At 42.9% G+C, this 26,122-nt stretch overlaps 1 protein-coding gene across 1 annotated transcript in view; it reads left to right on the top strand.

Moving 5' to 3' along the window:
* Positions 1 to 463: 463 nt before the first annotated feature.
* Positions 464 to 26,122, top strand: part of LOC141272692 (G protein-activated inward rectifier potassium channel 1-like) — a 108,269-nt gene continuing 82,610 nt past the window's right edge. Inside the window, exon 1 of the mRNA XM_073683660.1 lies at positions 464 to 1,460. Coding sequence (XP_073539761.1) covers positions 792 to 1,460 — 669 coding nt within the window. The 5' untranslated portion in view covers positions 464 to 791. The remainder of the gene's footprint in view (positions 1,461 to 26,122) is intronic.

Below are 26,122 nucleotides of genomic sequence, written 5' to 3' on the forward strand. Positions count from 1 at the left end.
AAGGCTGAAATGCAACATGTCTGATCCCTGGCTCCCCTGACAGCTGATGATGGGGGGCAGGGGACAGTTAAGCTGCTCCCTGTATATAGACTGTCAGCTAATCCCATGGAAACTGGCATGGTCAGCCAACATTTATCTAATAAACAGATAAGGAACCCATGTCTAATGGTATTAATATATACACAAGCACACACAGTTCATATATGTATGTGCATATATATATATATATATATATATATATATATATATATATTTATATATTATTCATAAATTGCTTTTATTAATTTAAATCACTATTAGAAGAAATCAAAGTTGTACGAAGCACTGACACATGCATTTATTGTATAAATTGTTTTTTTTTCTGATGTTTTAAAGCTTTGACTGTTGCATTCTCCATGAACACATTCCCTTGAAGATAGCTTTACCTCTAGCACCACCTAGTGGCCAGCTGCATCCACAGTGGATGATTACTTTTGTAATAGGATTCCAATGATTGGCTTCAGGCGAGCACACAGAACACGTCCACATTGCGCTCCCTTGAACAGGCTGTGAACAGTATCTTCCTATTCCATGCACACAGTCAGCGCATCCAGCTAAAGGGATAAGCAACCAGCCAGACTAAACGGGGCGATTCATATACAGATTGCCCATAAGTCTGTGCCCAGTAACCCAATACGGCACCACCAGTGCTAGAGATGAAGACAAGTAAAAATTGCCTCCTAGGTTGACGGAAGGAAAAAAAAAAAACTTTTCAGTGGACATTACTACCGAATTGACCTGCGGGGAAAAATATGTCGGCATTGAGGAGGAAATTTGGTGAAGAATACCACGTCGTAACAACCACAGTGGGAGGGGGATTCTTCCCTTCTGTTAAGAGGAAAAAAAGACAGAGGTTTGTGGACAAGAATGGACGATGCAATGTACAACATGGGAATCTGGGGGGCGAGACGAGTAGATACCTGTCAGACCTGTTCACCACCTTGGTGGACCTGAAATGGAGATGGAACCTGCTAATATTCATCTTGACGTACACGGTGGCTTGGTTGGTAATGGCTTCAATGTGGTGGATTATAGCCTACATCCGAGGCGACATTAACAGACCTCATGATGACAACTACACTCCCTGTGTAGCCAATGTCTACAACTTCCCCTCTGCGTTCCTCTTCTTTATAGAGACAGAAGCTACCATTGGGTACGGTTTTAGGTACATCACTGAGAAATGCCCTGAAGGGATCATACTCTTTTTGTTTCAGTCCTTGCTGGGATCCATCGTGGATGCTTTCCTTATAGGCTGTATGTTTATAAAGATGTCACAGCCGAAAAAGAGAGCAGAGACTCTGATGTTCAGCCACAATGCTGTCATTTCCCAGCGTGACGGAAAACTGTGTCTGATGTTCAGAGTAGGCAACTTAAGAAATAGCCATATGGTGTCTGCTCAGATAAGATGCAAGCTTATAAAGGTAAGAAGTGACTTATTCTACCGTGCCTTTGTGCTATTTATTAGAATTTATGGGAGAGCAGAGATAAAGTAGTATCCCATCTCGTTCTATTTATTTATTACATAGCGCCATCATATTCCCTATCAATATACAGACATTATTATCACTGTCCCCATTGGGGCTCACAATCTAGATTCCCTATCAGTATGTCTTTGGAGTGTGGGAGGAAAATGGAGAACCCAGAGGAAACCCACGCAAACACAGGGAGAACATACAAACCCCTTGCAGATGTTGTCCTTGGTGGGATTTGAACCCAGGACCCCAGGGCTGCAAAGCTGCAGTGCTAACCACTGAGCCACCACGATACTGAGCGCTAGAATACTCAGCAAGTAATTGGTTAATAAAAAACAGTACCCTTGTATTTAAAGAGCCGATTGCGTGTCCCCATTGTATATAAAGTTAGATCGGTTAGTCACTATCATTGCCTCAATTTTTATTAACTTTGACTTAAAGTTTAGGTAACTGCATTAAAAGCAATTTTCCAGTTATTGCACTAACTAGATGATTCAGCCAAATAGCATTATGTAGAGTCGGACTACACTGTAAGGCCACGTTCACACTATCAGTATTTGGTCAGTATTTTACATCAGTATTTGTAAGCCAAAACCAGGAGTGGGTGATAAATACAGAAGTGGTGACGTGTTTCTATTATACTTTTCCTCTGATTGTTCCGCTCCTGGTTTTGGCTTACAAATACTGATGTAAAAAACTTATCAAATACTGAACGTGTGAACATGGCCTTAGAGAGTTTATAAGCCATGTCCTAGGCATAGACTATACAGCAGTGTTCCTTAAACCTTGGTCTGGGAGCCACATATGGCTCTCGGCAGACACATGTGGCTCCAGGCCGGCTTTTCTTAGTACCCTGCTCTTGGCAGCTGCAGATACAATTTTGCAGTAACAGTGCCATGGATGTCACAGCATTACCAGAGTCCAATCCCCATCGCTGGAATATATTTAAGCCATATCTTGAATTGCATTTTTTTCTGCCTTAATATTCAGTGTGGCTGTACATCGCCTGTTACATTGACACGTCGCTCGCAGTGTACTAAGGCTTTGGATCTCTGCAGTAGAGAAGATGCTGCTTGCTAGGAGGCGACTGCGGGGTGTTAAATCCCCTCTCGCTGCACTGCTTTCTGTTGCCATCACTTCTTTAATTTACACCAAAGAATAGGATATTGGTAATAAAGCAGGTCCCTCATAATTTATTCACTCATCAGTTATCTGGAATCTTTCCTCTGACAAACTTTAATTTATCACTAGAAAATATTCACATTGTTTTTTCTTATACTAGGTGACTTGGGAATGCATGGAGATTTTATCATTACTTATTTCCAATATATAGTGCCAACATATTCTGTAGCGCTTTACATATATTACCATCACTTGCCCTCCCCATTGTGACTCACAATATAAATTCCCTATCAGAATGTCTTTAGAGTGCTGGTGGAATTTGGAGAACCCGGAGGAAACCCACGCAAACACTGGGAGAACATACAAACTCCTTGCAGATGTTGTACTTGGTGGGATTTGACCCCAGGACCATGGAGATACTGTGCTGCCCATGTGTAGAGTAGTATTCAACCTTCCTCCCCACAAATGAATCATTCTGCCATTAGTACATAGGAAAATCAATACAATTAATTGACTGCATTCAGACCTGCCTCCTCCAGTCTAGAGAAATCATAACCATTGCTTTCTATTTAGTCTACAATGAAAGGATCTCATAGCAAAGACCAATATATCAATGTATTTTTTAGGCTTATTGACTAAAATTATACACATAGATAATTCTTCTTCCTGTGGTGATGAATACATGGTATGTCTTGCTCAGTTGCACAGAATACAATTATATTTAGTGTACATAACTTTATAAAGTGCTGAGCTCTGGTTGGGACAGAAACGCAAAACAGGGCGATATCGCAAGAGATATGAGAGCGGGTGAGAGTGATGGTAGTGCTCAGCTGGTGTGGTTGTGTATGGACACGATACCTAGAAGAGCCTTAGAATCCGTGGCTGGAGGAAAAAAATTTCCAGATAGCAATTCACTTTAGTGGAGAGATCACAGTATCTTGGCTGTGCTTGTGGAAATGAAGAATCCTTGATAGTAAAAAATGAAGTTTTAATTACATCAACGCGTTTCGGTGCCGGACTGGCGCCTTTTTCAAGGTAAAAAAACAAAATGCTACTTTGTGTAGCTGCGCTGTGTAGAGCTGGTCATTCACATATTGCGTTACTGCATACATATGGGGACAATAGGCTGGCGCATGTAACTATGATTTGTTGCTGAATATGTGCCATCCATCACACTGCAGATAAATATTGTATGTAATAACGAATTAGATCATGATTTTTCAGTCTAGTTAACTACTCAAAGTTATTATTTGTACTAAACTGTTTGTAGAACAGTATCATTATTGTCATGTCCTCCATAATGGACTGTGGAGCAACTCATGGTTAGCAGGTCTGAAAAATGGTTAACCATGGTAGCAGGGGTTGTCAACCAAAATATCTATGAGGGGTGGATTACAAGAGTCCCTAATCTAACTATAAACATACATCATTTCCTGGAATTTAATATTTTATGGGGCCACCTATCTTCTCTAGTAGGTTCCTAAGTCCCTCCAAAATATAAAATACTGAATTCTTTCCCATCCTTTTGAACCTAATTTTTGGTTTGTAGGCTTATATACAAAGACAACACTTACCCATAGCTGTTGAAATGGAGATATTTGTTGTGAAGCCATAGTATCTTTAGTATAATTTTGAAAATCCGAATTGAAATGATCATGACATGGTACCAAGTATCAACTCTAGTCGATTGAATCAACCATTGGAGATGAGGGAAGGACCCTACCTCTCACATATGGAAGTCATCTTTTTAGAAGTGTGACAAGTGCCATCAGAGGCATCTTTGTCAAACATCACTCAACCCAGATGTCCCATAGCCCCTGGTACTCAACCTGGCACAACTGTTCTGTACCTTCATGTTGTCTAAAATAAATTAACCTTTTACTAATAGAGGAAATTCCGGTCAAGAGACCTCCCTCTATCAGCTTTACATGTCCAAAGACTAAACTACATATCCTGGTTACATGGAGAAAGCTGTTTAAATGGACTATTCACCCGAAAGTAGCACCTGCCTATTGCGCTACATTCACACATGAGTTTACCATCTGAAAGAAAGAGAACCATCTGTATCATAGCTGCATTTGCATGTTTCTTCTTATTATTATTATCTGTTTTTTTCCCCACTGAAGGGGTGCGCTTGCTTACAAACCAATAAAAAAAAACCTGGAAGGTCATGTTTTTATCCAAATGTATAAATGGATACAGAAGGAAAACGGATGCAAATTGAAAGGCTTCCGATTTACATTTGTGTTTCACGGATCCCCGTTGACTTGTATGTCCGAGTCTGATCCGCAAACACAAGTCAAGACTGGACCTGCTGCGAGTCTCAAGGATCTCACCCTGTGATCGATGTGTGAACTGATGCACACGTGCTATCCGTTAAAAACAGCACACAGAAATTTCTCAGGGATGTGTGAATGCAGCCTTACAATGATAATCAATAACCAATAGAAGAAAGGTGGCACTCACCATAGGCATGCAGGAACAGCAATCTTTATTGGGGTAAAGACATACAGGAGCAGCTGTGTGAGGAGGAGTGTGGAGGAGAGCGTTGCAGGACTACGGCTGTTTCGCGTGTGAATGCGCTTCTACTGATCCTCGTCTTTACCCCAATAAAGATTGCTGTTCCTGCACACCTATGGTGAGTGCCACCTTTCTTCTATTGCTTGTTGAATTCATATTGACTCTTGGTGTAGCACCGCGGACCAGAGGCTACTTACTTTTGCAAAGTTTTTTCTAAGGACATTTACTCTGGACTAATGAGATCTAGTGCTGGCTTCACTACTATATAGATTACAATGATAATGCTGAATGGATGTGTAGGGTCTCATCAGGTACAAATGTGAAACAATATATAATAATTATAGTGTAATACCTTTGTATAGATAAACCATACATTAAAAAAATCTGTGAAAGGAGGTGACAATCTCAAGCAAAAAGCCCTAAAATTATACTATATAGTGGGTTTAGACATCGAGCAGACATCCCCTCAGCTCCTAGGCCAAAATCCAGCTGGTCAGTCTGCACTCACCAATGTAAAATATACATAAATGACTAAAAAGAATTTCTGTATGACATAATAGTAACAAAATGCAGGGCAGTAACATAGTATAAAAATGCCCTCATGTTCCATTATTACATATTCTGTTTTTTCCTTTGCTCTTATGTCACTGTTTGCATAGTGACATTTTCTACACCTTATTCAAGTGCTCAGAGCATCATCTCTGTTCTACGTCATTGTATGCCATGGTTTTGGCACTATATCACTGTATACATTGTCCCTGCACAATGAGGTTTCTGATTTGTTAAACTGCAGAACTGTAACTTTGCTGCAGTAAGTGGTACTACGAACTATGACATCACTGTCAATTGTCGCAATTTGTGACATCACTTTGTGCTTTATCCTTATTCTGTGGCATCACTTTGTGCATTATCCTTGTTCTGTGGCATCACTTTGCACGTTATGACACTACTATGCTTTTAACTCCTCTATTGGAATGCTATTGAATTAATATTCCTTAAAGGGAATCCATCAGTGAGATGAACTATTCCAAACAACATATATGAGCATTCAGGTCTTTGAAATGGAAATCCATCAACACCTTTATATCTTCTATCTGCTGCTGCATTCCTGAGAAATTAGTGTTTTCATTCATATGTAAATAAGGTGTCAAGTAAATTATCTAGGTGTGACAGAGCAGTTAAGATGCCACTCCCTCTCCAGGTTGTTTCCTTGTGCAGCAGGAGCCTCTTTAGCTTAGGTGATGACTCACCTTCTGATTTCTTTGGCACCTGACATCATCAAGCCAAAGAGCTGGTGCTGGGTGCAGAAACAATCTCAGCAGCCAGAGGCAGGAGAAGTGCTGTGTCAAACACAGAGCAGTTAACACCTTGTTTGAATATGAATTAAAACATATAATTACTGAAGAATGCAGCAATAGATAGCAGACATAAGGGTGTTGATGGACTTGAATCTCTAAGACCTGCATGCCCATATATGCAATTGGGAGTGGGGATGGGGAATGGTCTTACTGATAGATTTCCTTTAACTGTGACATTACTGAATCTCTATATTGTTACATCCTGGTATACAATTTTTTGGTACTGTGACATTGCTGTGTGCATTATTCATTTACTGGGACATCAGTGTGTATATTATGCCTGTAATGTAATATTGCTGTGTACATAATCAGTATACTGTGAAATTGCTGTGTGCATTATCTCTGTACTGTGTCATTGCTGTGAGCATTATCCATATACTGTGACATTACAACGTGCTTTATCCATGTACTGCAAAATCACGTTATACATTATATTTGTAGTGTAACATTGCAGCATGCATTATTAATATATTGTGACACTGTTGTGTACATTATCCATATACTGTGTACATTATCAATATACTGTGACATTGATGTATGCATTTACCATGTATGGTGACATTGCATTATCCATGTACTGAGGAATTGCTATGTACATTAACCGTGTACTGTGACATTGCTATGTACATTTTTCATGTAATGTGAAATTACTCTGTAAATTTTTTCTGCACTGTGACATCGCTGTATACATTATCTATGTAATTATCAATACACTGTGACATCGCTGTGTGCATTATTCATGTACTGTGATGTTGCATTATCCATGTACTGAGGGATTGCTATGTACATTAACCGTGTACTGTGACATCACAGTGTACATTATTCATGTACTGGGAAATTATCTCTGCACTGTGATATTACTCTATACATTGTCTATGTACTATTTATGTTATCAATACACCGTGACATCACTGTGTGCATGATTCATGTACTCTGATATTGCATCATTCATGTACTGTGACATCGCAATGTACATTATTTCTGCACTGTGACATTGCTGTATACATTGTCTATGTACTCTTTACATTATTAATATACCATGACATCACTATGGGCATTATTAATGTACTGTGACATTGCTGTGCACATTACAAAAAAACACAAGAACAAAGCACAAGCTTTTTCAATTTGGAATTCAAAACTAACGTGAATATTTCTAGATTTTGCTGTGATGTTCCTGTATATGTGGTCTTTTCCCTGTTCTGTCCTCACTGTTCTCTTTCCATGTGTCAGTCATGTCATTATTCATGCCTTTGGTCCTTTTGTACATTTATTTATGTCAGTCATAAGAAATATAAATTGAAACATTTACTATAATAAAAGATATGGCTTCACTTACAATACATAATCCCTAATTTACAACACATACATATAAACAACCTCCTCCCTTCTTGGAAAAGGAAGGTACACATACCCAACATATATACTGAGTATATATAATATAAACATGTATATGCAGTATATTCACTCTTTTAGTATAAAAAACCGCCAACATTCAGGAATAAATCTAGCACAACGGGACTGACACTGCGGACTCAGCAATGATTTACACTCGACTTTTGCATAAGCCTGAATATATAGCGAGAGGGGAAGAAGTGATCCAGCAAGTGCAATGTGTTACAACTAACACTTTGAGAATGTGTCACAGATTTTAATGTAACAGCAGATTAAATATGTAATATATTCTCAGCCACATTTGCTTTTAACAAGCAGAGTGCATTGCATGAGTTGCCCAGATTGTGTGCAATCTGGGATAAAATGGGCGCACAGCATTATGTAAGGATATGTGCAGACAAATCCGGCTAGGGTTTTGTCTTTACATAATAAAGAACAAGTGGTATTTTTGTTAATCCTGTGCTGCAGACCTGCGAGCGGAGCTGTACAAATCGCTCCCCATCAGATCAGCTGTAGTTAGGAATATGTATATCTGTCAATCTTTTCAGGTCACTCAGCTATTCATTCATTCATTCATTCATTCATTCTTTCTTGTCCCCGGTTCATTCCCCCAGTGCAGAGGATGCATGTGCTGGGCTGGAGATACTGCAAGACAACCTCCCAATGTGGAACATGATTAAAGATCTATAAGGGCTCATGCAGACATCTGTGGATCTTGCTCCGATCCCAAACTGCAATGCGCGGGTCTCCTGAGTGTGACAGCCTCATAGAAATAAATGAAGCTGACGTGCTCCGGTCGGGAGACCTGCAGTGCAGCCAGTCCATTATCGGACTTCTGCATGAGCCCTAACTCATATCGGGGCCAAAAGCCCCAATGTGCATCAATATGGGTTTCATCCAAACGCTGTTATTTAGCAACTGGCCCATAAAATGTCCTGTGAAATGTCATCCTGTGTTAGGCTACATCCATTGTGGGGTCATGTCAAGATTTCCAGCACTTTAGATGGCAAGTATAAAGTAGCATGTAATGCCACTTTCAGTTAAGGCTACATTCCCATGATGAGTATTTGGTGCGTTTCGATGTTGCAGATTTTCTGCACCAATTTACTAAATTAGGTTAATTGCATCTTTTCATTGCATTTACGATTGTGTTTTTTCACACTCACCTTTTTCTATCTGTGGTTTTTGTCTCTTTTTGGTATGTCATGTTATATATAAAGCTGTTTGTTTTGAATACTTCCTATTACTTAGTTGAGAAAATTTATTGATACAGTTATGTGCGCAGATTACATGCCTTTTTAGTGCGTTTCCTATAAACTCATGTGTACTTTGCCTGCTGATTTTCCTCCTCTCGTTCACTTCTACAAGGTAAATCCCCAAATAAAACGTATATATACGACGAGAGAAACTGACTTGTTTCAGATTTGAAACACGCACCGCAGCTCAGCTTACACTGTATGAAAAAAAAGAACAGCGGACATAAGATTTCTATATATCCCATTCTATTTGCTAGAACTGTAAGATTTTTTACACAGTGAAAATATGCAGCGTCAATCTATGACATCAGGTGATTAAAAACTGACTAGCTGAATCCTTCTAAGCTCTATGTAGAAATAGGAGGTCAATTTTCCCTGTATGAGTCATCACTGCAAAAGTCTCTGGCTGAGGGAGCAGCTACATCAGAAGTTGGAGAGGGGGATGACTCATGCAGGGAAAAGAGACTTTCTGTTTCTACATAGAACAGTGAAAAGAGAAGAATTAGCTGGGTAGAAAGGTAAAATGAGCAATTGTAAGTACACAGTGCTATAGAATATGATGATTGCAATATATTACAGCGATAAAAACGTTGGTGGGAGGAATGCTTCTATAACCTAATAGGATGGAAACTCGACAAAACCCCATCAACCTCATGTCCTTTCAAATGCCATACTGTATTAGACTATGTTCACTGTACTGTCTGGGGATTTCGACAAGATTTAAGTCACTTTTGACAACTAGACTTGACCAACTTGATGCTCTATTTTTGCCACCAAAAATTATGTAGACCTCAAAAGAACCCCAAAAACCTCACTATAACTTTATAGGGTCCACAATCAGAAGCCATGATGCAGAAGTGAATAGTATCATAATGATATAGAAAGAGATATTACAAACAATGCACTTGTAAGGGAGGGATTTGGTCGACATCATTTTCCGCCTCCCATTACACCCTATCACACTACCCTTGAGTGTACTTGTGCTTCGTGGGAACTTGTTGCTTACCCCTTTCTAGACCACAAATGGTATCATGGTATGGGGACCTCATACTTATGCAACAATTAAGTAGAGCCAGAGTCCGTTGAAAAAAGTAAAACACATTTTTACTGTCAAACTTCTCATATAGCAACATTTCTTGGTAGACAACATGGTAAATCTCCAACACTTCTTCTGCTTCAGGCAGAGGTTCATATTCAGTTAGAGAATATTCTTTCTGGCATATTCTTCTGCGCTTCAAAGATCCCACACTGCGGTGCAGTGCCCCGTGCTCCTCTCTGGCCAGAATAGGGTGATATCTCTACACCTCCAGATCTTGTTCCACACATTGTCAGTAGCCCACTCCACACTAGCTGCCTATGGGAATCACTCCTCCGTCAGCACTATTTAATGCCACTGAAGGTGGCATTAAAGGTGAAGAATATCCTCTATATAAGTCACACTGGTCAATGTGTGACTCCCTTTGTGCTCTCTGTACTCTGGCCATAAAGATGGTAGTAGGCTTTTTAAGCACAGTTCTGAACATTCCTCTGGACTCTCAGTCGCTGCACACTCCCCAATTGTGGCCAACTACTCCACAAATACTTCTTATCTGCTTCACAATCTCTCCATAAACCAGTGATGAGTCCTTCACTAACGAACCAAGACAAAGAGCTGTCTCCCTGCTGTGAACGATGGGAGCTGGCATCCCAGTAAGAGCCATTAAATTCTCTGAATGGCTCTCACTGGGTGTAAAATTTCGGTGTTCAGCGAATATAACTCCGTCCACCCTAACCAAACCCCGCCCACTCCTCAATTTAATTGGCTAACTGCAAATAAGTGGAGTTTTAACCATGGGTGGGCAGGGTTTCGGCCACATTAACGTCATCTCAAATAGGTGTTCACCTATTGCGAACACATATCTAATAGGGATCCATTTAGGATCCAAAAGAGCCGACTCTTTTTGGTGAGCGGAGCCAGGAGAGCCAGATCACCAAAAAGAGCCGAACAGCCCATCACTACCATAAAATAACTAACAGGAACTAGCTTCCTGTACCAAAAATGCCCCAGTAACTCCTCTCCACCTGGGCTGGCACTAGCTGTTAACCCTGTCACAACCTAGCAACTGCTGCAGAGTACAGTACACACAAAATCACTTAACTATGCCACATAAAACAGCAGATCCACATAATAACATTAGAGAAATCTTCAGAGCGAGTGTTTGGACAACTTCTCCATCTTTAGATACTTTTCACTGAGTTTTTCCTTTGAGGAATTTAATGGAATAAAAAACGCAAGTACTTTCAAAGTTAAACTTTATGGATTATGCATTGGATCTGATTTGTATATACTGCAGTATATGCAAGCAAAGGCAAAATGCCTGGGATCGAAATTAAGTAAAGGACACCAGATGAAATGAATGGCCATGCGATTTGCCAACAAAATTGTGCCATACTAGATGCTGAGCTACTAAGCGTCTATTTGTTAGGCTGATTCCTAGGAGTCTGAAATATTCTAGGAGACCTTATTCGTTTTAAAGGAGCCAGTATGTGATAGCTGGCCCAATGGATGCTTGACCATGTAGCCCATTGGATTGCCAGCCCTTGCATGCAATCTACTGGATAATGAACTTATGGTGGTCACTACGCCGTGGGTGCATGTCTCTGGCTGATTGATGTCTATAGTCAATATTGGTCATACTCATAGATGTAATGTAAAATTATAGAGTCTTTTATAAACTGTCCCACGAACTTATTATCAAAGTACAGCTCAGTAATAGAGTATAACAATATACAGCCACCCTGACCAAATACAACCTAATAGAGGAGAAAGGGAATATTGTATAACATTCAGCTGTGTAATCAAAACTATACATCTTAATTGTATCTGTACTTCCAAGCAAGGATTTGCTGGTGACTGTGAAACCCCAGTTGATGCCTCCTTCTGACCTTGGATAAGTCACTTTGTCCTATTCTTATCCTGGCATAGAAAACTGAATTGTAAGGTTGATTGAACACCAACAATTCTATGTGCAGGTGGTACACAATTGCTGTCACCGGGTGACAGTAAATACAATATATTTGTTGGGCTGGATTCAAACTACAATTGGGACATGGCCATTTCCTTCGGGAAAGCTTCTCTCTTTTGCTGAGATCTATTCCCATTTTGATGTAAAAAAAAGTTATTGCAGGAATGTTGATGTAGATGTATGAATGCAGATGTGAACCACATACTGACATTTTCCTACCTGGAAAGATTTGATAGCCCATAATGCATTAAAAATACAAAGCAGTTACGCTTGATGGATCATTGTATTTGGACACCTATTCATAGAGGATATTTTATGATATCCAACAGCAATAATTCAAGCATAGACGTTGCAAACCCTCACCCTCCCCGACTGACACTCTTCTTCACACCTATAACACTTTCCACTCTTCTGGGAAAGATTTCTGCAATATTTTGGGATGTTGACAAGATATTGGTCAAGAAAGCCTGGTTTGAAAGCTTTTGTGCTTGGTGATGTTGCATGCAGCTGCCCGGCCATGGAAACCCATGCTATGAAGTTCCCGGCACACGGTTTGTGTTGATGTTAATGCCAGAGGAGGTTTGGAGCTTTCTCTAGAGCTATTATGTCAACAGAGCATTCGCAACTGTTATGTACTCGGGGACCCCATTCTGTAAACTTACATGGCCTCCACTTTGTGACTGAGTTATTGTGAGTCCTAAAGGCTTCCACTTTTCAATAATACCACATATGATTAATTAAAGAATATTTTGACAAAAGGAATTGATGATCTGACTTGTTACAATGTTGGCATGCTATGATCGGAACAGTGGGCTCTTTAGAACAAGCCATTCTTACACAAATGTTAGTAAAGGAAGACGGCATGGTGAGGGGCTGTATTTTCTGCATATGTGGGAATGGAACCGAATGAAAAAGCTCCATGATTAAGAAGTGTGTCCAATTCTCATGTCTATATAGTATAGTGTATATATACAGTGACATGCAAAAGTTTGGGTACCCCTGGTCAAAATTATTGTTGTTGTAAACAGTTAGGCAAGTTGAAGATTAAATGATCTCTAAAAGGCCTAAAGTTAAAGACGACATTGTATACAGAATATATATATATATACATAAAGTATACAGCAGGTGAAATAAGTATTAAACACGTCACCAATTTTCTAAGTAACTGTATTTCTAAAGGTGCTATTGACATGAAATTCTCACCAGATGTCGGTAACAACCCATCCAATCCACACAGGCAAATATATCAAACCATAGATGTCCATAAATGAAGTTAAGTTTAATAATGAGAAATGACACAGGGAGAAAGTATTGAACAGGCTTACTGAAATTTAATTAATACTTCGTACAAATGCCTTTGTTGGTGATGTCAGCTTCAAGACATGGAGAAACTAGTCGCATGCATTGCTCGGGTTTGATTTTGGCCCATTCTTCCATACAAACACTCTTCAAAACCTGAATTCCTTTAATTATATGAAGTTTGCCAGTGCTTTATGCTGAAAAACAGCCCCACACCATGATGTTCCCACCTACAACCTTTGCTGTTGGTATGGTGTTTTGGGGTTGATATGCAGTACATTTTGGCTTCCAAACATGGTGTGTATTATGGCATCCAAAGAGCTCAATTTTGGTCTCATCTGACCAGACTATATTGTCCCAGTATTTCACAGGATTGTCTAACTGTTGTTGAGCAAACTTCAAACGCACTTGAAAATCTTTTTGTTCAGCAATGGAACCTTGCGTGTGAGAATGCATACAGGCCATGGAGATTGAGTGCATTACTTATTATCCCCCCCACCTAAAATTGCAAAGTGCTGCGGAATATGTTGGCGCCATAAAAATATAAATAATTATTATATTATTACTATTATTATTGAAACAATTGTACCTTTTCACTCCCTGTCTGAAATCTTGCGGGGAACAGCTGGTCATGGCCAGTTTATGGTGAAATGATGTTCTTTCCACTTCCCCAACAGTGCTCACTGGAACCTTCAGTACTTTAGAAATTCTTCTGTAACCAATGCCATCAGTATGTTTTGCAACAATAATGTTGCGAAGGTCTTGAAACAGCTCCCTTGTTTTACCCATCATAAGATGTTTCTTGTGTGGCCCCTTGGTAATGAGACACCTTTTTATAGGCCATCAGTTGAACCAGCTGATATTATTTATCACTAAGTGATAGAATTGCTTTCTAATTACTGATAGCTTTTAGCTGGTGTCATGACTTTCCATGGCATTTTCCACCTATCTTTATTCATATGTTCAATACTTTTTCCCTGTGTCATTTCTCATTATTACACATAACTTAATTTCTGGACATCTATGGTTTGATTACTTTGCCTGTGTGGATTGGATGGGTTGTTACCGACATTTGGTGAGAATTTCAAGTCAATAGCACATTATAAATCTATTTACTTAGAAAATTGCTGATGTGCTCAATACTTATTTTACCGGCTGTATATACAAGTGCTTCTCTCTAAATTAGAATATCATCAAAAAGTTAATTTATTTCAGTTCTTCAATACAAAAAGTGAAACTCATATATTATATAGAGTCATTACAAACAGAGTGATCTATTTCAAGTGTTTATTTCTGTTAATATTGATGATTATGGCTTACAGCTAATGAAAACACAAAAGTTATTATTTCAGTAAATATTTCAGTAAATTAGAATACTTTATAACAACAGCTTGAAAAATGTTTTCAAAATCCAAAATGTTGGCCTACTGAAATGTATGTTCAGTAAATGCACTCAATACTTTGTCGGGGCTCCTTTTGCATCAATTACTGCATCAATGCGGCGTGGTATGGAGGCGATCAGCCTGTGGCACTGCTAAGGTGTTATGGAAGCCCAGGTTGCTTTGATAGCAGCCTTCAGCTCGTCTGCATTGTTGGGTCTGGTGTCTCTTATCTTCCTCTTGACAATACCCCATAGATTCTCTATGGGGTTAAGGTCAGGCGACTTTGCTGGCCAATCAAGCACAGTAATACTGTTGTTTTTAAACCAGGTATTGGTACTTTTGGCATTGTGGACAGGTGCCAAGTCCTGCTGGAGAATGAAATTTCCATCTCCAAAAATCTTGTCGGCAGAGGGAAGCTCTAAAATTTCCTCCAGACTCTGGGATCTTGATTTCCAAATGAAATGCAAAATTTACTTTCATCTGAAAACAACACCTTGGACCACTGAGCAACAATTCAGGTCTTTTTCTCCTTGGCCCAGGTAAGACGCTTCGGGCGTTGTCTATTGGTCATGACTGGCTTGACACAAGGAATGCGACACTTGGCCTATTCTTAACAATCCTTTCAAGGCTGCGGTTATCCCGGTTGCTTGTGCAACTTTTTCTACCACACTTTTTCCTTCCACTTAACTTTTCATTAATATGCTTGGATACAGCACTCTGAGAACAGCCAGCCTCTTTAGCAATGACCTTTTGTGGCTTACCCTCCTTGTGGAGTGTGTCAATGACTGCCTTCTGGACATCTGTCAAGTCAGCAGTCTTCCCCATGATTGTGGAGCCTACTGAAACAGACAAAGGGACCTTTTAAATGTTTAAATGCTTAGGAAGCCTTTGCAGGTGTTTTTTGTTAATTATTTTAATTTACTGAGAAAATGACTTTTGTGTTTTCATTGACTGTAAGCTATAATCATCAACATTAACAGAAATAAACACTTGAAATAGATCACTCTGTTTGTAATGACTCTATATAATATATGAGTTTCACTTTTTGTATTGAAGAACTGAAATAAATAAACTTTTTGATGATATTCTAATTTAGTGAGAAGCACTTGTATATATTAGCAATCATGTCAGTAGTGAGCATAAATCTTTGCTAAAGAGAGCACCATAGATTGCCTGGCACCTGAGGCACAAATCTTAGAATTAACTGGTTTGTGGCAACATTTAGTCATTAGAGTGTTACTTGAGTGCTTCACTTTGCATGCAGATTTGGAACATTTTAGGCTGCACATTTTTTTCAGCTTGACACATGCCAACCAATGACCTATCTGTCGAGAAGCTGATCTGACACATTAGAATTTTTCAGTCTTCGTCTGTTGCTGTTATGGAAAGGTGGTTTATGCCAAATGACAGATCTTATGAATGTAGGCCTAGACTAGACCACAGATCACACCAGAGATTGATCTGTAATTTTGTCAGAACTGGCGTTTTAACATATGGCACTGTAACCAAGATGACAACCTTCACAGACCATCAATAACCAACTAGTCGCTCAGAAAATAGTTATCTGTAATCCCTAATGAATAGCCAGCTTAACCCCAGAATGGCATGGGTATTCGCATGACAGTGCACTTCATGGGTTGGGCGTTAGGGGATGGAACCACAGAGGGACACTTTCACCATAGGTCCAGCCCTAACTGTCCACACTTCTATTTTACCAGTATGTCCATGTTCCCACAGAAGCACTGGTACAACCATATTCTTATATATGAATATGAGAAGATTTTTCAGTGGATTTGCCAGTATGTTATACAGTTGTAATTTGAGCATCTAAAAAGAATGTATTAGTACCAGGATATAGTAAAGCATGTTATCTATTCTCTTCCTGGGTTGTCAGCTCCGATTCATTTTTTTTTAAATAATGTCCTACTTTACATTCACTGTACAGCATTTCTCAGCGGCAGCTACAAGATCACTGCTCGTCCTGACAGCCCAAATCTCATACAATACAATGATAAGGCCACTGACAGCTCTGTAAATGTTTCATCCCGTTAGAAGCCATGTATCGTGCCTGAAATATCACAGTGTTTCCTAATATACATCAGTTACTTTCATCCCCGCTTTCTTTTTATATTTATTGGGATGCATGTCCCCATAGAGATAATAACTGGAGTGTAATAGACATTGAAGTCCAGGGAGTACTAATACCAAATTCATAGACCCTATGTGTTCTCTATGGTTTTTATTATTTGGCTTTAATGCCAAAATGGAGAACCAGGGAAAGGCGCTGTCTTTGCCACCGAGTGAGATCAAGGTGCAAGAACTTCAGGTTGCTTGTAAGTAAAAAAAATGTATTCACACTAATATAAAACAAATAAAAACTATATATACAACAATGATTCATCCTGCATTAATATATATATATATATATATATATATATATATATAAAATAATAATATAAAAACATATAAATGTTATATATTAAGAATATTATATATAAAATAATAAAATAACAAACCTTTTTTTGTAAGAAACATGTCAATCTAATTAACCTCTCATTATCTTGAAGGCTAAAATGTATCACTTCAGTGCAGGCTGAATCACTCCTCCTCTTCCTCTTTTGTATCCCCTCCCTCTCTCACTCTGGGAAAGGGCTATATAAGAAGGGATACATTTATTTTCTCCATACACCTGAAGAAGGCTGAAAACAGCCAAAACACATTGTGTATATAGATACCTAAGGTCCTGCGATGTCTGCACATGAGGAAAGAGAGATAGCGAATCAAAAATACTATGCTACATTTCTAATTGGAGATATTTGCTAATATTACTATTATTACACCTACTACATATTGGGATAGGATCTTGGAGATGGCAATATCCCTTTAAATCTCATTTGCCAAGTGTTTGCCCATTCAGACATATTATCCAGATCGTTCTGTAATATCATAATGTCAAGGTCAGTTTTTAATATCCTACATAGTTTGATGTCGTCAACAAAGACTGGCACTTTACTCTGAGTCTATAACGCTGGTGTCCAAGCATGCCTTCGCTCCTCTCTCTCGGCAGGGACGCTGACTTACTCACTGCCCAGGCCGCCCTGCCACATCCTCTGCTCCGGCTTCTGTGCACCAGGGCTTGCGCACGCCTTGAAAATCTCCTGGCAGCATGCTTAGGGCGAGCACACTCCGTCTCTTAGAGAGACAGCACGCGCACTCATAATGCTGAGAGGCACTAAGTACTCAAAGCACCTCCACCTTTTGGGATGTGCCTTAGCAACAATTGTAGTTAGTCAGTCTGCAAGCTGCTAGTTGGTGATCAGGTCCCAGTACCAGTCCAGTTTAACCTAAATCAGTACCAGTTCTGCTTTCCTGTTCTCGTCCTGTCTGTGCGGTACCGGAACCCAAAACCGATCCGGCGGTACCTGAATCTGAAACTGCTCCGGCAGTACCTGAATCCGAAACCGTTATGACTGTACCTGAACCCGAAAACACTTCGGCAGTACCTGAATCCGAAACCGCGCTGGCAGTACCTGAATCAGAAACGGTTACAACTCTACCTGAACCCAAAACCACTCTGGTGGTACTTGAACCCGAAACCACTTTGGCAGTACCTGAACCCTGAAACCGCTCCGGCGGTACCTGAGCCTGAATCCTACGCTGCCAGTACCAGTTTCAGTATCTGTCTTGTCTGACTGAGCAGCTACAACTACATCCTCTGTATCCGGTCAACCGTTCTACTGTCCTGGCCCGTGGGGTCAGCTGCCATGGTACTAGGATCTGTCATGGAGTAGCACCTGGCATCCACCTGATCTAACCCCACCATCAGGGGCTCTAGTGAAAACTCTGGTGGATGCTTAGTTACGTCCTCCAAGCTCTCCCCAGCCCGTGGAACAGTGGGTCCACGATCCACAAGAATGACAAAATCCCATCCACAAGGTCATTAATAAAGAGATTAAAAAGAATCAGCCTTAACACAGATCCTTGTGGACCTCACTGCCGACTATATCCCATTTAGAGAATGTACCATTTATGACGACTCTTTGTTTCCTGTCTTTTAGCCAGTTCCTTACCCATCTGCATATAGTTTCCCCTAGTCCTTGTTTCTGGAACTTCAGTATATGGCTGCTATGTGGTACAGTATCAAATGACTTTGCAAAGTCCAGGTAAATCACATCAGCAAAATTACCAATATTACCAGATTTGCGCTTATCTCCTCATAGAAACCAACATATTGGTTAGACACCACTTATCCTTCATAAATCCATGCTGATTATCATTTATTATATTATTCTCTGCAATATATTTGTGCAGGTCATCTCTTATATTGCCCTCAAAAACTATTCACTGATCTCAGATCTACCAGAAGTTAGTTGCCTGGATCCACCTTCTTACCTTTCTTAACCACACCAGCATTTATTTTTATTGCACCGCTGGAGTGTTGCTTTAAATGTAATTCTACTGCCCCCTGTCTCATACTCAGCTGTTGCTGCCTTCATTTTCCAGCATTGCTCCCACCGGTTTCAGATGAAAAGTGACCTGCCCGCAGCTCCAGTGGTCACTTTTCAATACAAGTCTATGAGAGTTTCGTATTTTTTGCATTGAGAGCTTGTGATGTAGCTTCTGACTTTCAGCCAGTCGGAAGTTGCTCTAATAAGATGGCGCCGCGGGACAGGAGCAGTGCCGAAAAATGGTCAAGACAAATGAGAGTGAGTATATGACTGGCGGCAGGTGGCTTACATTTAAATTTTTTTCATTATTTAATTTGCTCAGACACAGGCGTACTTCTTCTTGTGTTAAATTAGTTATATCAGGTGATGAACTTTGATTTCTGCCTTGTTGAATGATCCCTGGTACAGTCAGTTCATCACTAACATGGTGTTCTCAAGCAAAATATCCCAGTATTTTTCGCAAAAAAAACACTTTTTATACTTTGATGATTGCACCACATAACTTCTGTTTCAGTCAGGTGTAACATCCCTGGCGGCGTGCTTGCATGGTGCACCACCTCTCACCATGCAAGACCGCAATTTTACCTGTCAGTTCATGCTGTACTCTTTGCTCCAGTACCTGCTCTGTCCATGTCTCTTGTCTGATTGCTTAGGGCGTCGGCACGGCTTTCTGCTTGTTTCTTATAGCTACTGTGTGCACAGTCCTAATGCGTACCCAGCCTATTGCTGTGAGTCACTGGATACTTAAACCCCCTCCACCCAGTAGGAGCTGCCTGAGCAACACTTTCTCTCAGTTTGTCCTTTGCAACTGAATTGCCAGATCCTGTCCTGTATCTAGTCTGTTCCGCCACCCTGGGGGCTGTATACCCAGGCCTGTTACCTGTCTGTTCTGCCACCCTGGGGGCTGTATACCCAGGCCTGTTACCTGTCTGTTTCCGCCACCCTGGGGTCTGTGTTCCCAGGCTCGTTTCTGTATCTTGTTTCTGTTTCAGGTCCTGTCTGAACAGTGTCCTAGCCCGTTTCTTGTTTGTTTCCATGTTTGTACCTTCCCTTTTCCGGCAGTGTCTGAACCTGCACCTAACTCGAACTCGTTGTCTCTGTACTTCTGTTTGTGAGTTTTGTGTCCACTCGCTACTTCATTGTAAGTACCTTGTGTGTATCTGGTTCTGCTCGATCTGTTTCCCTGCCTTCGTATTTACCTCCTGTGTTCTAGCTATCTTCATGTATCTTCCAGTCTGTTCCATGTGAACTGAGCCCTGTCCTGTCTGCCTTCACCTTCTGCTCTGTTCTGCTCTGCTTGTTCAACGCTCCGGCGGTTCCGCTCTGCTCTGCTTGTTTACCGCACCTGTGGTTTTGCTCTGCTCTGCTTGTTCACTGCACCCGCAGTTTTGCTCCGCTCTGCTTGTTCACCGCACCTGCGGTTTTGTTCCGCTCTGCTTGTTCACCGCACCTGCGGTTTTGTTCCGCTCTGCTTGTTCACCGCACCTGCGGTTTTGCTCCGCTCTGCTTGTTCACCGCACCTGCGGTTTTGCTCCGCTCTGCTTGTTCACCGCACCTGCGGTTTTGTTCCGCTCTGCTTGCTCACCGCACCTGCGGTTTTGCTCCGCTCTGCTTGTTCACCGCACCTGCGGTTTTGCTCCGCTCTGCTTGTTCACCGCACCTGCGGTTTTGCTCCGCTCTGCTTGTTCACCGCACCTGCGGTTTTGCTCCGCTCTGCTTGTTCACCGCACCTGCGGTTTTGCTCCGCTCTGCTTGTTCACTGCTCCTGCGGTTTTGCTCTGCTAGTCCACCGCACTTGCGGCTCAGTTCCTGTATCCCAGTCTGTACTGGTCCCTATCCAGCCTGCGTTCATACCTGCCAGTATCTGCCTGTCTGCATTCCAGCCGTGCCTGTCAGCACCCGCCGGCCTTCATACCAGCCGTGCCCGCCAGTGCCCACCTGTCTGCATACCAGCTAACCTGCCTGTTCCTGCATTCCCCAGTGTGGGTCAACAGCTGTGACCGGAGTCTGACCTGGAGTAGCACCTGGTCCCTCTGCTCGGTTCCTCCCTGGTTCACGGAGTCGACTGAGCCGCCGTGTGACCTTGGTCTGATCGGGTTGATATTTAATTACGCAGCTCCAGGCACTCCTCGGTTCATGGTACAGTGGGATCACTAATCACGCTCACACCAGTCAGTCAGAGTGCGAGCGTAACAGTTTGCTCAGGCCATGGTTCCCGTTGAGCCCCACGGCCCTTTGCTCTCAGAGACATTTTGAATCCTTGTCTGGCGAATACATGCACCAAGGAAAAATTTTTTCTCAAGCTGTGGCCCAGGCGATTTACGCACCAGCCCAAATGGATCTATCAGCACTCGTTCCTGTGGATCCACCACGGTACTATGGGAATCCAAAAAGAAGCCTTGCATTTGTGGGGCAATGCATGCTGCATTTCAAGTTCTATGCTCACTATTTTCCTACTGATCGGGTTAAAGTAGCATTCATGATGTCCTACCTAGCGGGTGATGCGTTGAAATGGATCACCCCCCTATGGGAAGCATGGGATCCTATCATCTCTGACTTGCAGGCCTTCCTGGTGGCCTTTCTAATGGCCTTCGATGACCCTAATCCTGAAGCGTCTGCTAAAGCTTCCCTTCCCAATATCCTGGAGCAGCCCCGATGGGTGATGTGTGTAGGTAGCCTACCAGTTCTCCAGCCTGAAGAGACTGCTGCCCACACAGAATCCACACAGGATGACAATGCTCCACAGAATACTTCCCTTCCCAACCTCAAGAGGCAGTCCAGACGTGCAAGGCGTAGAGGTAAAAAGTCACGCCAGGTTCTGTCCTCCCAAAGACCTCCTGTTCCCCAGCCTGTAGAGGCAGCTCTCCGCACAGAATCCATGAAGGATGACTATGTTCGTCAGGCAAAGCAGAGGCCAGAACTCAGTCACAAAATCGGATTGCGGTCCCGCTGTGGTTGTTTGGGACCCCCTGACGGTCTTTGTCCAGCGAAGGTTGGAGAATCCCAAGACATTAGGCCTGTAGGAGAGGCTGCCCTTGGCGTTCGTGTTTCCTCTCCACAGATGACCATGACTGTCTCCGTGGCAAGTGAAGGCCTTGGATTAACCGGAAGTTTCGGACGTAAAGCCTTGAAGAGTCAGTGTCTGATTCCAGTCCGACAACTCCAGAAGCCGGTTTGGGCATTATCTGCGGAAAGACGAGCCCTACTCAGAAACAGTCAAAATATGTCTGCACAAATTAAGCTCCAGATTGGAGCATTACACATGAAGAAGTTCACATTCCAGGTGCTGTCTGGTTTACCCACAGGTCATCCAGAGCCGAGAAATCTAGTGCCCGCTCAGGTCTGGAGATCCTGCATGGTGTTTCCTGGGGGACTGCTGAGGTGCAAGGGGTGTCCAGTCCCCATATCTGCAGGACAGTCAGCAGTTTCTTCTTCTTCTTGACCAGATCTGCTAGTCGCTGACTCGCTGTGCGCTGAAGTCTCCGAAGGAAGGGAAGCGGTGGCATTGTCCCCACACAGTCTTGACGATTGTACCAATGATCTGGCTTTAGGCACCGCCCCACCTCGCAGACATGTCATCTCAGAGACCAGACTGAGGTTGGTCCCTAAGCAAGGATCCTCCATCTCTAACAAATCTGGCAATAAGTCCATCAAGGTGGTGGCTACCTCCGAGTCTCTGCACCCCTCCAACCAGGCGGAGGACCTCCAGTTGTCTCCTGAATCCTCCGGGGTGCTACCTGATAACAAATGGAGAGAGACTTTTCTGCACCCTGTACCTGGTACTTCGCCCACTTCATCCAGTAAGCTTGGCAAAGTGTACGTTAAAGCGGTGGTTACCCCCGAGTCTCTGCACCCCTCCAACCAGGCGGAGGACCTCCAGTTGTCTCCTGAATCCTCCGGGGTGCTACCTGATAACAAATGGAGAGAGACTTTTCTGCACCCTGTACCTGGTACTTTGCCCACTTCATCCAGTAAGCTTGGCAAAGTGTACGTTAAAGCGGTGGTTTCCCCCGAGTCTCTGCACTCCTCCAACCCAGTGGAGGATCTCCAGTTGTTCCGTGAATCCTTTGGGGTGCTACCCGATATTAATAAGTGGATAGAGACTTTCCTGTGTCCTGTTCCTGGTACCTCGCCCACTTCATCTGTTGCTGAGGATGGCCCGATGGAAGGAAGCATCCTAGTTACCAAGATGATGAGACCAGCTTTGCTCCCTCTAGTGGACAGAAGAGGAAATCTTCTTGAGGAGAAGGATCAGCCTCCAAATTCTCTGCAGAAAATCCTTGCTGGCTGGAGGAAGAGGGGGCGTAAAGGGGGGGTACTGTAACATCCCTGGTGGCGTGCTTGCATGGTGCACCACCTCCCACCATGCAAGACCGCAATCTTACCTGTCAGTCCATGCTGCACTCTTTGCTCCAGTACCTGCTCTGTCCATGTCTCTTGTCTGATTGCTTAGGGCATCGGCGCTGTTTTCTGCTTGTTTCTTATAGCTACTGTGTGCACAGTCCTAATGCGTCCCCAGCCTATTGCTGTGAGTCACTGGATACTTAAACCCCCTCCACCCAGTAGGAGGTGCCTGAGCAACACTTTCTCTCAGTTTGTCCTTTGCAACTGAATTGCCAGGTCATGTCCTGTATCTAGTCTGTTCCGCCACCCTGGGGGCTGTATACCCAGGCCTGTTACCTGTCTGTTCTGCCACCCTGGGGGCTGTATACCCAGGCCTGTTACCTGTGTGTTTCCGCCACCCTGGGGGCTGTGATCCCAGGCTCGTTTCTGTATCTTGTTTCTGTTTCAGGTCCTGTCTGAACAGTGTCCTAGCCCGTTTCTTGTTTGTTTCCATGTTTGTACCTTCCATTTTCCTGCAGTGTCTGAACCTGCCCTAACTTCAACTCGTTGTCTCTGTACTTCTGTTTGTGAGTTTTGTGTCCACTCGCTACTTCATTGTAAGTACCTTGTGTGTATCTGGTTCTGCTCGTTCTGTTTCCCTGCCTCCGCATTTACCTCCTGTGTTCTAGCTATCTTCCTGTATCTTCCAGTCTGTTCCATGTGAACTGAGCCCTGTCCTGTCTGCCTTCACCTTCTGCTCTGTTCTGCTCTGCTTGCTCACTGCTCCGGCGGTTCCGCTCTGCTCTGCTTGTTTACCGCACCTGCGGTTCCACTCTGCTCTGCTTGTTTACCGCTCCGGCGGTTCCGCTCTGCTCAGCTTGTTTACCACTCCGGCGGTTCCGCTCTGCTCCGCTTGTTTACCGCACCTGCGGTTCCGCTCTGCTCCGCTTGTTTACCGCCCCTGTGGTTCCGCTCTGCTCTGCTTGTTCACCGCTCCGGCGGTTCCGCTCTGCTCCGCTTGTTTACCGCACCTGCAGTTCCGCTCTGCTTGTTTACCGCACCTGCGGTTCCGCTCTTGTCCGCTTGTTCACCGCACCTGCGGTTTTGCACCGCTCTGCTTGTTCACCGCACCTGCGGTTTTGCTCCGCTCTGCTTGTTCACCGCACCTGCGGTTTTGCTCCGCTCTGCTTGTTCACCGCACCTGCGGTTTTGCTCCGCTCTCCTTGTTCACCGCACCTGCGGTCTTGCTCCGCTCTGCTTGTTCACCGCACCTGCGGTTTTGCTCCGCTCTGCTTGTTCACCGCACCTGCGCTTTTGCTCCGCTCTGCTTGTTCACCGCACCTGCGGTTTTGCTCTGCTAGTCCACTGCACCTGCGGCTCTGTTCCTGTATCCCAGTCTGTACTGGTCCCTATCCAACCTGCATTCATACCTGCCAGTATCTGCCTGTCTGCATTCCAGCCATGCCTGCTAGTACCCACCTGCCTTCATACCAGCCGTGCCTGCCAGTGCCCACCTGTCTGCATACCAGCTAACCTGCCTGTTCCTGCATTCCCCGGTGTGGGTCAACAGCTGTGACCGGGGTCTGACCTGAAGTAGCACCTGGTCCCTCTGCTCGGTTCCTCCCTGGTTCACGGAGTCGACCGAGCCGCCGTGTGACCTTGGTCTGATCGGGTTGATACTTAGTTACGCCCCTCCAGGCACTCCTTGGTTCATGGTACAGTGGGATCACTAATCACGCTCACGCCAGTCAGTCCGGGCGTGAGCGTAACAATAGGGGTGGGGATCTCCAGCTTTCCAGTCACAGTCAGTCAAATGCCTTTTCAAATTCTCCACGCTCATCGCATCATAATTCATTCCCTTCACTGCTCTCTACGTCACCAAAATCTCCCAGAAGATCCCGCACTTGCGCAATGACTCTCAGCTTTCCGGGCATGCGCACTGCATCTGGGTGTACATCCTAGCTTCATATCCTAGGTGCGCATTCTCCGGAGCCACTGAGAGTTAGTGGCTCTTGGACACGTGCATCATTGTGACTCTCAAGGTAGAATTGTGCAAAAAGTTTTAAACTTTCGACATTTTCACACAAATTTGAAGCAGCTCTGCTAATATGAGCAGAGCTGGGGAGGAAGGAACCAGAGATGGATGGGAGTTGGTTACGCCCACCCATCAAATTCAGCATAATTACTGATGTTTCTGACTCCAGAAATGTAACATTTATGTGGTGCATGTCACACTGATTAAATGCGCCAAATTCATTAAGTGTCGTGTGCCTCTTAATGAATTCAGTACATCTTGCTCTTGCACGCCCCTCATTTAGACTGGCGTACAAAATGCCAGTCTTTATGAATCGGGGCCCTAAAGTCTTCAGCAAGTTGCAAAAAACATCTTTTTTGGAGAAAACAATAAATAATACAAAGGGCATGCGTGAAAGGAATGGAAACAAGGTTAATAAATCTGCGCCTTGTACTTGAAAATTTAATTTTCTGAACAAGACAAGCCTTT

The sequence above is a fragment of the Phyllobates terribilis genome, unplaced genomic scaffold, assembly GCF_046119375.1.
Source record: "Phyllobates terribilis strain yellow unplaced genomic scaffold, ASM4611937v1 Scaffold_5__5_contigs__length_657084704, whole genome shotgun sequence".
NCBI classification, from domain to species: domain Eukaryota; kingdom Metazoa; phylum Chordata; class Amphibia; order Anura; family Dendrobatidae; genus Phyllobates; species Phyllobates terribilis.